Raw genomic sequence first — 17,260 nt, 5'->3', positions numbered from 1 at the left:
GGGGTACAGATAACTGAACTACGGATAAGCTATCTTAATGCTTCAAACAAAACCTAGAGGAAGACAGAAGAAATTTCCTTTTTGTTCTCCCTTTTATAGGGAGCATGCAAATATTTGGGTAAGATCCTCTGCTGTGCCCCACAGTGGCATAGCACAGAACTTGCAACCAGCAGAGGAGTAGAAAAGGGCTAAGGTGGTTTTAAGCCACCTTTGCACCCTTCCAGTTTTGGGTTGCCATGGAAGAATGCAGACTGGGGAAATAAATATGGGGTTTGGATTTTAGAGTGGTAGGTGCTATATTATGGAATGAGAATCTGGCACTTGCATGGAAATGTAGAGGGTGGACTGCACCTCACATTTAAAAAATACGCTAGTTGCATACATGCTAAAACATCCTCTTACATTTGTTTAGATTGTTCAGCATCTAAGAAGTTCAGGGTTTGGGTTTTTGTTTTGGGGGCAGATCACCTCTAAAATGAATTGGGTGAGTAGCAGGCTTTTATCAACATGAAATCAGTGTTCATGATTTGGGTATTTTATTGTTAAGTCAGAACATAGCAGGTTTTTAAATGTTGCAGAGCTTGATAGGTGTACAGTAATATTGAAGTATTTGTAATATGGAATCCATAGCACTTTTCAATGTGTTTGACAGATCCAGCTTCAGATACACAAGATGCATGCAGGCTTGGGTACAAGTAGACCAGCTTCCGTTGAAGATGTTCAGATCATCAAAAGCAAGAACAAAAAGAACTGGGATAAAGCAAGAGAGCGGTTTGCTGAAAGTTTCCAGGAAGCTAAAACACAGAAAGATGCACCCAAAGTTATGCCTTGGGTTAGAGGGACAGCAGAATGAAAATACTCAGTCCCAGAGCAGGACAATTCATGTATATAAAGAGTGGGTGAGAGGTTTTTTTTATTTTTTGCTAAACTAGAAGTTGGGTAATAAATAATATACCTCTGTGAAGAATCTCTTCAAGATTCAGAGATGTATATTAAGATTAAAAAAAGGTGTGAACACTAGTGTAAACCAAATAAGACTATAGTTAAACACACTTTTAAATAAGTAAGCAGTGAATAAATCAGACTGATGCCAGTTTTGTTTAGAAAGATGTTCAAATGGAAGTACTTGAATGTGATGCTTGTTAAGGTAAGGAATTTTCTTTAAATATTTTTAACACAATAGCCCACTGAAATTAAAACTATTTTCTGATTTGCTTTTAAACTGTTTTTCCAAACTTATGAAGATTATTTTTTTAATGTTCTAACCAGCAAAAAACCCACAAAACAAGGCAAGGGATTTTTAAATGTTGCCTTTTCCTCTCTTGTGAACATTTGGTCCAAATTGCTGTGAAACTTAGCAAGAGGTACATTACAACTAAATTCATACAATTCAGTACTGATCACATGCATCTCAATTTACTCTTCATATATGAAATTAAATTCCTGATATTTTTAACAATCCATGTCTACTTTGTATTTCTAAATACTGTGCTCCATGAAATAAATGTCCACTGTTAGTAAAAGAATAATATTCAGAGGACAGTTTGTAGTAAAGTCTTATTTTCTTCTGTGAAGAATTTGTGAGTGAATCTGTAACATACCATTTAGAAGGGGTATGCTCAGAAACCCACTATCTAGGAGTATTAAAGTATTTATTAGCCTCTTCAGGCTGGCTGTTCTGATACACCCATTGCTGGCAATGGAGTTTATGCCAGGGGGGAAAAAAATCAGACTTTCCGTGCACAAGGATTGAAAATCTGAAACTGAAAACTTGATATTTATTGAATGTTCTTAAACACAATAAATGAAATATTGTCAATTTAAATTGTGTGATTCTTGACATTAACTTATGAGTATGTTGGATGTGGGGGTTCTCCTTTAAAATTAGGACACTTTCCTAATATCTCTCCATTCAGGTTAAAGGGACCTGATATTGCTGTCACAGGAAAGGAGACCAGTAAGCAGGCATAAAATCCACCTAGTTTACCAGGATTAAACTGTCCAACTGCAAGCAGACTGCTGAGGCCAGAACAGCTGCCAGTCATTCTTCTTAGCATTTCTTATCAGAGTCATCGGAGAGTGTAATAAGAAATAACAATGCTTTGATTACTATTTAATGTTGTAGTTTAAAGCCTTTGTTTAATAATCTGAAAGCAGCTACTGAAAAATGCCTTGCCCAAAGGTAGTATTTTAAACAGTTATGTCTAGAAGTGCTTAGAATGGCTATAGCAACACTGTTCAATTTTGTATTAAACTATCTTTGAAGAAATCAAAATATTAAAATTAGTCTTTGTACACAATATAATATAAATCTACAGGTAAACTGAAGATATCACAATTACCAATACAGTTTAGTGCTAACATTTTCTTTTAAGACCATTCCACAATAACAAATTAACAGAGTCATTTCTGAAGGCGTAGCTCCAGAAGCGTGACTTGTATTCCAAGACATTCTTAACCTTTTGTTATAGTTAAGGGGGAAGCTTAGTTCTCCAAGTACCAAAAAAAAAAAAACAACTGGAAAAATGCAACAAGATTTTGTAAAAATATTTAAGAGATTTTGATCTTACATGAGGAAAGTATTTTCCTTGAAAATAAAAATGTATGCTTGCCCATGCATATGCAATAAGAACCGGGTGAACCTGCACCACCACAACTAAGGAATTACAGATACTATATTTCTCTGCTGCTAGCAAATATTTACTTTTCAGATCAGTGGTTCAAGCATACAATCATGTTCAATGAGTTATGTCCACAAACAGGTGTGCTTGTCCACTTCAAAGGCCCCTTGAAAATTTTTCCTTTGGTATCTGATCCTACAGTTGTCCTCTGTCAAAGCTGAGATGAATACAGCACTGCCTTTTATTTGCCTGTTTCTTCTGGCATCAGGTAACATTTTCTCACATTTTCTCTCACCCCCTGCCTCCAGGGGATGAGGAGGAAGGTAGTATATGTGAAGCCTCATAGCTTGGTAAAGGAAAGAGAACTATAGTGGGCGGAAAGAACAAATGAAAGACAATGCAGCATTCTTGCAAATCTAGAGTCTTGACAGAAGTATCTGATTTAATATTTAATATCAAGTTCTGGGTACCATTGCAAAGACTAGTCAGATTTACTGTGAAAAGACAGTAGGGTAACTTAAGTATTCAGTTGCAATAGAAGCATTAGTTTTCCCTCTTGGATTGCCTTTCCAAAAGTTTGTTAGAACCTAAATCTTAAGTATTAGTTACTACAGTTTTAAGAACTGCTGCACTGCCAATATTTTGTAGATATTTAATAGGTGTCCCACAGTTTGCTTTGATTGTACAAGTCAAAAATTCTTCAAAGAGCGTTCAAATTGACTAAAAGCTATTTGAGTTAAATGCAATTTTACAGAGTAATAGCTTTCTCTCTACTCCTCGTTCGGGAGAAGAGTTGTGCGTAAAGATATGACCATGAAAACATATCTAACAGTATTGTGTAACTGTCCATTTTTTCTATAATGGATCATCATTTTCAAGTACTGAATGAACGCACAGAAAAATAAAAAAAAGGAGTACTTGTGGCACCTTAGAGAATAACCAATTTATTTGAACATAAGCTTTCGTGAGCTACAGCTCACTTCTCTCTAAGGTGCCACAAGTACCCCTTTTCTTTTTGCGAATACAGACTAACACGGCTGTTACTCTGAAACCTGACAGAAAAATAAGATACTCATACCTGGGTGAACGTTTTTCATTAAGTGACCATCACACTGCATGCAACCTCTTTGTCCTCAAAGGAAACTTGCACAACACCTTCAAAGACAAGTTTGGAAACTTAATAATTCTGCTAGACATTACCATGGACCATTACTAAACAGACACACTGGTTTTATGGCTCATTATGACAATCTGTAACATCCTACGGCCTGCTAACCCTTAATTGCCCACTCCATGTTAAGTTGTCTTACAGCAGGTGTGCTCTTCCCTCCTCTTCTGCCCCATATGCTTAATAGTCCCAACTGGTATTTAGCTCAGACGTGCTGGTTACCTTCCCCAGACCTGAAGAAGAGCACTGTGAAGCTCAAAAGCCTATCCCTCCCACCAGCAGAAGCTGTTCCAATAAAAGATTATTACCTCACTCACCTTGTCTCCAGCACTTTAAAGATAATTTTCAAAAATGTCAGTTGAATAAGTCAATGTAGGTTTCACAGATTCCAGAGTCTGAGTTTTCATAAGAACTTGTTGGAGTATTACTCTCATATTTGGAGAAGAGCAATAGCAGATAGAAATAGGCTGTGTTAAATAACCATCTTTGTCTAAGTGGGTCTCAACTGGCGTAGATGTACCCCTGAGGGTACCTAGTGGGGTACAGTACATCAGCTCATCTAGTTATTTGCCAAGTTTTACAACAGGCTACATAAAAAGCATTAGCGAAGTCAGTACGAACTAGAAATTCATATAGAAATGACTTGTTTATATTGCTCTGTATGAGCGCTGTCAATTACAGTTAACTAACATGATTAACTCAAAATTAATCATGATTAAAAATAGTCTTTATTAATCAGTTTAATTGAACAGTTAAACAATAGAATACCAATTGAAATGTATTAAATATGTTTTGATGTTTCTACATTTTCAAATATATTGATTTCAATTACAACACAGAATACAAAGTGTACAGTGCTCACTTTATATTTTTGATTAAATATAGCACTGTAAAAATGACATAGTATTTTTCAATTTACCTCATACAAGTACTGTAGTGCAATCTCTATCATGAAAGTGCAATTTACAAATAGATTTGTTACATAACTGCTCTCAAAAACAAAACAATGTAAAACTTTAGAGCCTACAAGTCCACTCAGTCCTACTTCTTGTTCAGCCAATCGCTCAAACAAGTTTTTTTACATTTACAGGAGATAATGCTGCCCTCTTCTTGTTTAGAGTGTCGTCTGAAAGTGAGAATAGATGTTCTCTTGGCACTGTTTTAGCCAGCGTCGCAAGATATTTACGTGCCAGATGTGCTAAAGATTCATGTGTCCCTTCATGCTTCAAACACTATTCCAGGGGACACGTGTCCAGGCTGATGGTGGGTTCTGCTCAATAACAATCCAAAGTAGCACAGACCAAAATGTTCATTTTCAACATCTGAGTTAGATGCCACCAGCAGAAGGTTGATTTTCCTTTTTGGTGGTTTGGGTTCTGTAGTTTCTGCATCCAGAGTGTTGCTCTTTTAAGACTTCTGAAAGCATACTCCACACCTTGTCCCTCTCAGATTTTGGATTGAGTGCTGTAGCTATCTTTAGAAATCTCACAGTGGTACCTTTGTTTTGTGTCAAATCTGCAGTGAAAATGTTTTTTAAAACAAATATGTGCTGGGTCATCATCTGAGACTGCTATAACATGAAATATATGGCAGAATGTGGGTAAAACAGAACAGGAGACACAATCTCTCCCAAGGAGTTCAATCACAAATTTAATAAACACTTTTTTTTTTTAAACGAGCGTCATCAGCACGGAAGTATGACCTCTGGAATGGTGGCCGAAGCATGAAGGGGCATGTGAATGTTTACATGCCAGATATGCTAAATATCTTGCAATGTCAGCTACAACAGTGCAATCCAAACACCTGTTCTCACTTTCAGGTGATTTGTAAATAAGAAGCTGAGCTTTCTTTGATCCCTGCACCAGGGGCACTGATCGAGGGACTCAAGGCATACCTCGCTGGTGGAATGGGGCAGACCCTCTGGGGTAGCTCTGGCTCAAAGTGAGGTTCCCTGACTGCAGGACAAGTCCCAGTACTGGTGGTGCCAACTACATTATCAGCACTGAAACCTGCCCCATAGCCCCAAGGGCAGCAGCTGGCACCCCAGGGGGTTCACCCAACATTCCCAGGCTGCCCGATCTGTGTCGGGAGCCTCAGAGGCCAGGGGCCTCAGTATCCCGTCCCCCTCTGGTGCTTGAGGCTTCAGGGGGTAAAACCTCACGGGGCCAGGAGGACCCAGGGAAGCGAACTGCTGGACCACCAATGGACATGGAGGTTCCCGCAGCATCATCCTTGTTGTTGCCAGACGAGGCTACCACGGGGCCCACTCTCCTTGTTCCTCAGGAAGGTGCCAAGGTGCACCAGGAACTTTTGAAGAGGGTCTCTTCTAACCTGGAGCTTCAGGCAGAGGAATTGGAAGAGCCCTCGGACTCTGATGTCCTATGTCCTAGGCCCTACCCCTTCATGAAGGGGTCTCCAAAAATCACTAATGCCCTGTGGCAGACACCCTCTTCCCTGGCCCTGTCTCTAAAAGGGCCAAACGTAAGTACTTTATGCCAACTAAAGGGCATGGTACCTATACTCCCACCCAGCCCCCAATTCTCTTGTGGTTGAGGTGGTGAACAACAAGAAGAGGCAGGGACAACCTAGGGCCACCCCCAAAAATAAAGACTCAAGGAGGCTGGATCTTTTTGGGCAAAAGGTTTATTCGTCTTCCAGCCTTCAGCTGAAAGTAGCTCACCATCAAGCCCTCCTTAGCCAATATGATTTCAATAGGTGGCAAGCCATAGCCAAGTTCAAAGGGTCACTCCCTCAGGCTTCCCAAGAAGGAGTTCCGAGCAATCCTCGATGAGGGCACGACTGCGGCCAGGGCGGCCCTCCAGGCAGCACTGGATGGTGCTGATGCTGCTGCCTGCACCATGGCTTCCGCTATTTGCATTCGGCGAGTCTCTTGGCTACTCCTCTGGGTTGTCCACAGAGGCCCAGAAGTCATTGCAGGACCTGCCCTTCAATGGCAGGGCCCTATCTGCGGAGCAAACAGACAGCAAGTTGCATAGCCTCAAGGACTCCCACACCACCCTGAAAACCCTGGGTGTCTATGTCCCAGCCCTGACGCGTAAGCGGTTCAAACTGCAGCAACCTCAGGGTCAGGGGAGCCAGCCTCAGCAGGACAAGGCCCATAAACAAGCCAAGGGCTACAAGCGCCGCCCGAACCACCCACCTCCACCCTCTGCCCAGTCGGGCTCAACCCGTAATAAGAAGGCGGCCAAACGGTCATTTCGAGAGTATGCCCAAGGGTGACCTACCAGACTATTCCCCGGATCCACCTTTCCCAGTGTTTTCCAACCACCTTTCCTCCCAGCTTGGACTGCTATAACTTCGTACCACTGGGTCCTCACCACAGTGGAACAGGGTTATACTCTCCAGTTCCTTTCTACCCCCCTTCCCACCCATCTTCCCCGTCCCTCTTCAGGGACCCCTCTCATAAGAGTCTCCTCATGCAGAAGGTAAAGGGGTTACTACAGCTGGATGCGGTGGAAGAAGTTCCTCTCAAGTACAGGAACAAGGGGTTCTATTCCTGGTACTTTTTTAATCCTAAAGACCAAGGGCGGTCTACAGCCCATCCTGGACCTGCGAGACCTCAACAAGTACCTACAGAAGCTAAAGTTCCGCATGGTCTCTCTGGCTTCTATTATCACCTCCCTGGATCCGGGAGGTTGGTATGCCGCCCTTGACTTGAAGGATGCATACCTCTACATAGCGATCTTTCAAGGACACAGACGCTTCTTCTGGTTTACGATGGGGCCCCACCACTACCAGTTTATGGTCCTCCCATTCTGCCTGGCAACAGCACCAAGGGTGTTTATCACATGCATGGCGGTGGTAGTGGCTTACCTCATGCGCCGGGGTATCCAGATCTACTCGTACCTTGACGACTGGCTTGTCAAGGGCAGTTCCAGGTCTCAAGTCCAAAGGGATGTTGCAGTGCTTCAAGCCACATGCCACTCTCTGAGCCTACTGGTGAATGACAAAGTCAACATTAGTGCCAGTGCAGAGGACAGAGTTCATCGGCGCAGTCCTCTACTCTACCTGTGCCAGAGTGTTCCTGCCGCTGGAAAGGTTCCACATGATGGTGAACCTCGTCACGGAAGTTTCCACGTTCCCTCTGACTACAGCCAGGGTCTGTCAGCGGCTGCTGGGCCACATGGCAGTGTGCACTTATGTGGTCCATCATAGCAGGCTCCAGATGCGGCCCCTGCAACAATGGCTGGCGATGGTCTATTCCCAGTCCTGAGACCCCCCTGGAAAAGGTAGCTACCATTCCCCAGGTAATACTCACCTCGCTGATGGTGGACAGTCCTTGAAGGGGTTCCATTCAACAACCCTCCTTACACCATCAAGTTGGCGTTGGATGCCTCGGACCTCGGCTGGGGGGTCGCATCTCGGCAACCTCCAGACACGGGCTGTGGTCCCCAGAGGAGGTGTGGTTACAAGTAAACCTCAAAGAGCTCCAAGCAGTCCGGCTGGCATGCAGAGTCTTTTTGCCCCACCTGTCAGGGAAGGTGGTACGAGTCCTGATGAACAACACAGCCTTAATGTTCTACATCAACAGGCAATGGGGAGTGCACTCGTCAGCTCTCTGGCAGGAGGCGCTCTGTGAGACTTCTGCATCAGCCACGAAATCCACCTGGAAGCTTGTCACCTTCCTGGCAAAAGGAATACACTGGCAGACTAGCTCAGCAGAGATTTCTCCTCTCGCCACAAATGGTCACTCCATCCAGAGGTAGCCTGCATGATCTTCCAAAGGTGGGGAACTCCCCAAGTGGACCTGTTCGCTACCAGACAGAACAGGAAATGCCACGAGTTTTGTTCTCGACAGGGTCTGAGCCAGGGCTCTCTCTCTGATGCCTTCCTCCTGTCATGGTCAGGGAGCCTAATCTATGCATTTCCTCTGATTATGCTCATCAGCAGGACCCTTGCAAAGATTGAGAGGCCAGGCGCAGGTTATCATGATTGCCACAGCATGGTCTTGCCAGCATTGATTCAGCATGCTCAGGAGCCTGTCAGTGGCCCCACCCTGGCCCCTGCCCAACTGACCGGACCTGCTGTCACAGGACCACAGTCGGCTCTTATACCCCAACCTTGCGTCCCTCCACCTCTCGGCATGGATGCTGTGTGGCTGAACCTGGAGGAGCAGACCTGTTCAAAAGGACTCCAACAGGTCCTCCTGGAAAGTAGGAAGCCCGCAACTAGCCTGACTTACCTGGCCAAGTGGACGAGGTTTTCCTGCTGGGGGTCCAAATGGGGCATCTCTCCCTCATGTTCCTCCATACAGGCTGTCCTGGACTACCTGCTCCATTTGAGGAACCAGGGCCTGGCACACACTTCCATTAGAGTGCATCTTGTGGCCAACTCTGCTTTTCACCCGCCGATCCAAGGACAGATGGTGTTCTTCCATGACATGACTGTCAGATTCTTGAGAGGACTGGAGAGACTCTTTCCGCAGGTGTGGGCTCCCATCCCACAGTGGGATCTTAACTTGGTCCTCTCTAGGCTCACTGGCCCGCCCTTTGAACAACTGCGTTCCTGCTCCCTTTCCCATCTGTCATGGAAGGTTGCGTTCCTGGTGGCAGTGACGTCAGCAAGACGGGTCTCGGAAATTAAAACTTTGACCTCAGAACCGCCGTACACGGTCTTCTACAAAGATAAGGTCCAGTTGTGGCCCCACCCAGCCTACCTGCCAAAGGTGGTTTCCGCCTTCCATATGAACCAGGACATCTTCCTTCCGGTGTTCAGTCCCAAACCGCACAAGACCAGTGAAAGGCATCTTCATGCACTGAGCGTCCGGAGGGCCTTGGCTTTTAAATTAGAACATACCAAGCCTTTCTGTAAATTGACTCAACTCCTCATTGCTACAGCGGATAAGATGATGGGTCATCCAGTGTCCTCGCAGAGGATTTCCAGTTGGATCACCTCATGCATAAGGACCTGTTACGACCTGGCAGGGGTTCTGCTGCCGCCAGTTGTCAGAGCCCACTCGATGAGAGATCAGGTATCTTTGGTGGCCTTCCTGGCACACATCCCTGTAAAGCCACAACATGGTCCTCTGTCCATACATTTACCGCTCATTATGCCATCACTCAGCAGGCCAGGGATGACACTGGGTTCGGCAGAGCTATGTTGCAATCTACACATCCGTGAACTCCTACCCACCTTCAGGGGTACTGCTTTGGAGTCACCTAATATGAAATGGCCATGACTGGTAACTGGTGTTCTTCGAGCTGTGTTGCTCATGTCCATTCCATGACCCGCCCTCCTTCCCCACTGTCAGTTTCCTGCAAGAAGGAACTGAGGGTGGGGGGAGCTGGCAGCGCCCCTTATATCACGCCATGCGGGTGCCACTCCAGGGGGTGCCAGAGTCAGTCCCCTATGGATACTGCTGAGGGAAAAACTTCCAGTGGCAGTGCATGTGGCGAGCTAGGGTGACCAGACAGCAAGTGTGGAAAAATCGTGACGGGGTGAGGGGTAATAGGAGCCTATACGAGAGAGACCCAAAAATCAAGACTGTCCCTATAAAAATCGAGACATCTGGTCACCCAATGGCGAGCACAAACACCTAATATGGAATGGACATGAGCAACTCATCTTGAAGAACACCAGTTACAGAAAAGGTAACTGTCTTATCTCCTGCAAATGTAACCAAACTTGTCTGTCTGAGCAATTGGCTGAACAAGAAGTAGGACTGAGTGGACTTGTAGGCTCTAAAGTTTTACTTCGTTTTATTGTTGAGTGCAGTTATTTTTTGTACATAATTCTTAAGTTCAACTTTCATGATAAAGAGATTGCACGACGATACTTTTATTAGGTGAATTGAAAAATACTATTTTTGGTTTTTACAGTGCAAATATTTAATCAAAAATATAAAGCGAGCACTGTACACTTTGTATTCTGTATTGTAATTACAATCAATATATTTGAAAATGTGGAAAACATCAAAAATTAAGTAAATGGTATTCTATTACTGTTTAACAGCTCGATTAATCGCAATTAATATTTTAAATCACTTGACAGCCCTACTCTGTATACCGTACACTGAAATGTAAGTACAATATTTATATTCTAATTGATTTTATAACTATATGGTAAAAATGAGTCATCAATTTTTCAGTACTAGTATGCTGTGACACTTCTCTATTTGTCTGATTTTGTAAGCAAGTAGTTTAAGTGAGGTGAAACTTGGGAGACACAAAACAAATCAGACTCCTGAAAGGGGGACAGCCACTGGTTTAAACAGGCTACTGTATCTAGTTCCCTATTCAGTGCTTAGTCATAATTCACTGAATTGAATGGGACTATGGCTTAAGTAGAGTGCTAAATAGGGCTCTTGGCTAGAGAATCTACTCCCTTAAACTTATCACTATAAAGAATATTTTCCAAACCAATTAAGCTCAAGTAAAACAGTCATCCAGCTATGCAAGCCATATATGCAAAGGCAGTATTGTTTCCCCTCAACTTAGGAGAGGAACATGGGTTGCTTTTGCACTATTTTAATCTTGGAGGCTATAACCAGTAAGAACCAGTACAGGATATAACTGCCTTACCTTCTCAGTCCTCCATAAATATTGATGGTCTTTCTAATGTTAAGAAGACCCATACCATTTCATCATCACCAGTTACATAAGTTATTTTTCCCCAGCACCAGGCATGAAAACTGACAAGTAAGAATACCGAGCACCAATAAATTTCACTGGAAGCATTACTTTGCACATCAGTCAGAATGCTTTTTCTAAAGCCTGCCATAAAATAGTGAAAGAGTAACACTGAAGAATATGGAAATATCTGAAGACAGCTATTAGACAAAACTAGGATGGAGGAAATTAACAGCACTACCATTATTCACTTGAAACTCAGGACAGCACCCCCTTCTGTGTATTTTTGGATCCATACTAGCATTTCAGAAAAGGCTCAGCAGTGTCGTATACTTGCAAAGCATTTTTCCAAGACACATACACAACACAGAATACAAATCCCTATGTATTCAGGCAGCTGCCCCAATCAGCTGTATCAGATACCCATTACTGACTGATCTTAATGGCTGAAAAAGTAGAGAGACTGACACCAGGATGAGATGTGGGAGTAGAGCATCTGTTTAAGAGGGGATGAACTATGATTGTAGAAAGTTGCAGACCAATATATTTTCTGTTACAAGAATGTGTATACATGATATCCTCACATTGCCAAATAGGATCATGCAATCAAAATTTCTGCATTCTTGTTTCCCTATGGTCAACATTTTTGGTGCAAATACATGCTGAGACAGACAGAAACTGTCTCTTCAAACAAAGAAGGCTCAGCAAAGCACCTAGACAGAGGGCTGTGAAGGGTGCCGATTTATATAATAAATAAAATATTGGTTTAGAACTATTATGTCGTGTACATAGATTGCTTATGTAACTACATGTTCTACTGCTGTTATCTTCACCTTCCCCCCTAGTGTTTGTGAATACTCACTTGTTGCATCTTGTTTTCCAATTAAAGTGTAAGGAGCTAGGACCTGTCATCTAACAGCTTTGTACAACACCTGATACAATTGTACCTCAATCCTGATGGACCTTTGGGCACCTCTGTAATATAAACAGATAATGAATTGTTAGCGAAAAATACCTTTTTGTCCAGACATACTGTCTCTTGGAATGTTTCATTTTAATACAGTACTTGGGGTGCATTTCTTGGCTTTTCTGTAGCTTTTTAGGCCTCTTCAGGCCTGTAAAAACCAAATTGTAGAAAGTAAGCAAAGAGCACAAAATGCTATTTAGCAAACAAGACTAGGATGCAAGTCTAATAATGAATAAAAAGGAAGTAAAATATATATTAAAAAAAAGAGTAACCCAAACATGGTGTTCAATTCTGTACTGCTGAAGCCAACTGGAAAACTCCCCTCTATTTCCACTGGAGCAGAAACAGACCCTAAATTTTCATTTATTTATTCCAAAAAGGCAGCTGTGATGAGTGCTAGCATTCTACACTTGAGATGATCACATGACCCAAACCAGTTCTAACTGAAATACCAGTACATTTCCAGCAAAGAATTATTAGCCCAAAGGGCTAAAGTTGTAGTCAGTGGGCATTTATACAGACTGGCCACTTCTCACAATTTTATCATCAGTCCCATGGCATTTGGCATTTTTAGAGCTCCAGCTTCTGAGGTCAGGTGAGATTACACTAGAACAGCAGTGGGCAAAATACAGCCTATGGGCTGGATCCAGCCCCTCTAACATTTCTGTGCAGCCTCCTCTGCCACCTCACAATCTCTGAGTCCGAGCCACTAAAAGTCCCGCGGGGCGCTCAGGCAGGCTGCCTGCCAGCTGTGGCCCCATGCCGCTCCTGGAAGCATCTGGCTGCTGCTAGCACATTTCTGCCTGCCCCTGGTGGGGGGAAGGCAGCTCAGTTCATTGCCCCTGCCCCCAGCACCATCCTCACAGCTCCCATTGGCCAGAAACAGTTTCTGGCCAATGGGAGCTGCGGGCATAGGCACCGACTTCTTCTGGCACTGGTGAGTGCTTGACCCCCCGCCCCTGCCCCCATTCCAACCCCTTTCCCAACTCCACCCCATCCCTGCCCCTATTCGACTCCTTTCCCAAATCCCCACCCAGGCCCTGCCTCCTCCCCTGAGTGCGCCACGTTCCTGCTCCTCCCCCCTAGAGCTTGCTACAGCTGTTTGGCAGTGGCAAGCGCTGGGAGGGAAGGAAGAGTGGAGATTTGGCGCGCTGGGAGGAGGTGAAGTGAGGGGGCGGGGAGCTTGGCTGCCCGTGGGTGCAGAGCACTCCCTAATTTTTCCCCGTGGGTGTTCCAGCCCCAGAGCACCCATGGAGTCAGCGCCTATGGCTGCGGGGATGGTGCTTGCGGGCACAGGCAGCGCACGGAGACCCACCCTCCCCGCAAGGGTTGCACAGAGATGTGCCAGCAACAGCCGGCCACAGCCACTTCCGGGAGCGACGTGGGGCCAGGGCATGCAGGCAGGCAGCCTGCCTGAGCCCTGCTGCGCTGCTGGCTGGGAGCCGCCTGTGGTAAGTGCCTCCTGACCAGAACCTGCACCTCGCACCCCCTCCTGCACCCCAACCCCCTGCCCCAGGTCAGAACCCTCTCCTGCATCCCAACGCTCTGCACCAGCGCAGAGCTCCCTCCTGCACCTAAACTCCCTCCCGCACCTAAACTCCCTCCCAGACCCCGCTTCCCCTCCATTAATATAGTAGAAATGTGCAGCCTGTGATGACTTACCAAAATTAATGGAGTGGCCCCCCTGTGAAAATTATTGCCCACCCCGCATTAGAATCTCGGCTTTCATTAATATATATATTTCTAGCCTTCATGATGCTAGATAAAAGCTTGAAGATGTGAACCCTAGAGGTCACATACCAAAAGGTATGGGGAGGGGGGAACCCTTTTTTTAAAAAATCATGATTTTAAGCTAATCATGACTTTTGAATGCTTGCAGTTGGCAATGCTGCTCAGTGGCAACAGTTTTCCCAAATCTTCGTTGCAGTTTTCACAGCTGACTAGGAAATTTAGCTTCACAATTCCCATGAACTTCAAAGGGAACTGTGCAGCAAAATCCCCATACCTCCTCTTGAAATTGATGTTAGGAGGCTTCGAAAATTTCAGCTCTTAAATCCATTCTCTATATTAAGATACACTTGTAAACAATCCAACTGAGTTTTTTTTTAACATTTTAACATCTAAACTTCGAGTTTTTGAGGGTTACTGGCGCAAGTTGTTGATCCAAAGCTGCTTTCTTGTCCTGAGTTGAATATAGCAGCGTCCTTATACAAATTTCATTTGCTCCATTCCCAAATAAAACAGGATCCAGCTGCAATCTGCAAAAAAAATCTCCCTAATCCCACCAGGCCGCAGGTCCCCTCCCTTGGCAGTGCACAAGATTCTGAACTCAGTGAACTCCAATCGGAAAGGGAGTGGAAACGCTTCCTGGTTTGCGGAATTACAGAGCTGCAGCCCCTTGCTTTCTGCACAGCAGACTTCAGTTTACATTGTTCAAACGACTTAAGGCGTTGGTGCAAACCTAGCTAACAACACTGGCGGGTCTAAGCAACTCAGAGCAGGCTGCCGCCAGGACTTCAGAACTCCCCACAGGCCACAGCACAGCACTCTGCACATGGTCCCATTCCACTCTCCTTGCCCGCCCCGGGGCTCTGCAAACTCCCATCGGCACGGCTGGAGCGCTGACCTGCACCGGCAGCCTTGAGCTAACCCGGGGGGCGAAGAGACCTGGCAGGCACCCTGTGCTCCGCAGCTGCCGCCTGGAGACATTTTCTTTTGCTTAGCAAACTGACACGTCACGTGCTGTGCGCCTCTTAAAGGCACAACGCTTAGTTCCTGATTTGTGCTGACCACACCAGCACCTCTAAAGGGGAGCTCCCCACGTCATGTAAATGCTTTGCAAACAGCGTAAGGTCTCCAAACCAGCCACGGCCCATGCACAGCAGGCATGCGCTGAAAAATCTCAAATGCATTTATATTTCAAAAATCGCTTCCTCCTTCATCTACCTGACAAGACCTGGGTTTGTGGGTCTCTCCCCGCTTAGTGCTTGGAGTGATGTTTGCCAGGCTCCCAACTATTGCGGGAAAATCTGAGCCTCACGAGCCCAGGTCTTGGCAGAAAAGTAGAGGAGGGTTTGGTGTTTAAAGATGTAAAATGTTCTAAGAAAATGGGTTGGTAGTTTTTAAGTCTACACATCCCAGACGTGTTGGGGTCTGCAGTGGCTCACGCAGCTGTTCCACATCGGTCACTTGGAATGTTGTACTGCTGAAGAAAAAGCTTGCGAAGGTGCCCGAGTTCATTATCTTTGGTCAATACCTTTCACAGCCTAGATCAACTCTGCATAAAGCAACTCCAAGCGTGGCTGTATGGGAGCAGGTGCTGGCCTGGGGCTCGAGAGAGCTGGGCTCAAGACCTCATTGAAACTGAAGATAGCAGGAGCAGACACAGAAGCAGCCTCAGGAACAGAGGTCCCCTGCGGGGCATGCCCCGCTTGGGGGGCACGGGGGAACATTTGGGAGGGGTGCAGCTGGGGCCCAGGCCAGCCTCCATGGGGGGCAGGGATGGAGCACCACCCAGCTCTGCTCCTGGCCCCAGTCTCAGCCCCCTTACTCCTCTCCGCATGTTCCCCCTGGATCCACGGCCCCACTCTGGGCCCCAGGAGGGAGGCTAGGGTTGCCAGGTGTCCAGTTTTCAACCAGAATGCCCAGTCGAAAAGGGACCCCAGTGGCTCCGGTCAGCAGTTAAAAGTCCAGTCAGAGGTGCAGTAAGGCTAAGGCAGGCTCCCCACCCTAACCACCTGCCCCAGCCCTGAGCCCCCTCCATCACGCCAAACCCCGCATCCCTGGCCCAAGTCGGAGCCCTCAGCCCCTCCCACACCCCCACCCTCTGCCCCAGCCTGATGAAAATGAGCGAGGGTAGAGGAAAGCGAGTGGCGGAGTGAGTGAGGACGGAGCCTCGGGGCAGGGCAAGGGTGTTTGGTTTTCTGCAGTTAGAAAGTTGGCCACACTAGAGGAGGTGCAGACAGGAGTAAGGGGTGGCAGGGGTTCACCCTGAAAAGTTTGGGGACCACTGTTCAGGAGGTACTGTAGCATTTGCGGAGGAGAAAGGTAGGGCAAATTGTTTTTCAACTCTCTCCAGACGTACAACTGAGTGGCATGATCTCCCTTGCTTCCTCTATGGGAGCACTAGGATCCATGCAGTACCAGTGGCATTGGAACCGTTTTTATAGTGGGGATGCTGACAGCCATTGAACAAAACTGTAAGCCCTATATATGATGGAAACTATTTCAAGCCAGGGGGTGCTGCCACACAGCCCCCCTCATTCTAGCAGCCCTGTACAGTACTCCCTGGCACTTTGTGGACTGGGAGAAGAAAGCAGTGTTCCCAACTCACAATGTTATCACAAGTCTTGCCATATTTGACATTTTTCTAACACCCAGCTCCTGGATGCTTGTAATTAGGCGAGCGTCTCCACTTTAATGAAAAAGAACGCTTTTAGCCCTCATGATTGAAAAGCTTCAAACTGTGACCCACGTGCATCCCAAAGTCTTGGAAACCAAAAGACAAATAAAATGAGCCCCAGGTTTCTTTGTTTTTTTTTAATCTCATGATTTTTGAGGCCTGATCCATGATTTTTGAACACTTGGTGTTGGCAATACTGACTGAGAAAAATTCCAGGGAGGAGCCAGCCCAAAGAACAGAATCAGCCTCACCAGGTGCTGCAGCAGGGACTGGTAATAGTGTCAGACTTCTTTTCACAGCTTTCACTCTGGACGTTCTTTCCCCCTGGCTGCCTGCTCCAAACCCCTTGCAGTCTCTTCACCTCAGCCTCACTCCACTTGCCCTCCATGCTTATACTCTTACCAAGAGAAATGGTGGATTCGCTATTTCTTGATGTCTTCAGCTCAAGACAGGATGCCTTTGTGGAAGACATGTTTCAGTGATACCCAAGTTACTGGGCTCAATACAGGAGTA

General features: G+C 45.7%; 1 protein-coding gene, 1 long non-coding RNA gene and 1 other non-coding gene across 10 annotated transcripts in view; 1 reads left to right on the top strand and 2 right to left on the bottom strand.

Annotated features, from left to right (window-relative positions):
- Window positions 1–1,825, top strand: part of AGGF1 (angiogenic factor with G-patch and FHA domains 1) — a 39,211-nt gene extending 37,386 nt beyond the window's left edge. For all 3 annotated transcript variants that reach the window (XM_073344179.2, XM_073344178.1, XM_073344177.1), the window contains exon 14: window positions 653–1,825. In XM_073344179.2, the coding sequence (XP_073200280.1) occupies window positions 653–853 (201 nt within the window). In that variant the 3' untranslated portion in view covers window positions 854–1,825. The remainder of the gene's footprint in view (window positions 1–652) is intronic.
- LOC140911345 (uncharacterized) lies at window positions 1,745–15,068 on the bottom strand. Of its 6 annotated transcripts, none has more exons than XR_013635772.1 (5): window positions 14,972–15,068; window positions 12,241–12,353; window positions 4,098–4,218; window positions 3,700–3,776; window positions 1,745–2,986 (listed from the first exon to the last, which is right to left on the bottom strand). It is a non-coding gene; the product is annotated as an uncharacterized LOC140911345 (long non-coding RNA). The 6 variants fall into 6 exon arrangements; XR_013635773.1 differs by having other exon boundaries at window positions 1,746–2,986; window positions 4,107–4,218; XR_013635774.1 differs by having other exon boundaries at window positions 1,746–2,986; window positions 3,700–4,218; window positions 14,807–15,068.
- LOC140912185 (small nucleolar RNA SNORA47) lies at window positions 11,207–11,345 on the bottom strand. The gene has a single exon (XR_012159262.1). It is a non-coding gene; the product is annotated as a small nucleolar RNA SNORA47 (small nucleolar RNA).
- Window positions 15,069–17,260: the final 2,192 nt, after the last annotated feature.

Source organism: Lepidochelys kempii, chromosome 5 (assembly GCF_965140285.1).
Source record: "Lepidochelys kempii isolate rLepKem1 chromosome 5, rLepKem1.hap1, whole genome shotgun sequence".
Taxonomy (NCBI): domain Eukaryota; kingdom Metazoa; phylum Chordata; order Testudines; family Cheloniidae; genus Lepidochelys; species Lepidochelys kempii.
This window is presented reverse-complemented; position numbering and strand designations above follow the sequence as displayed.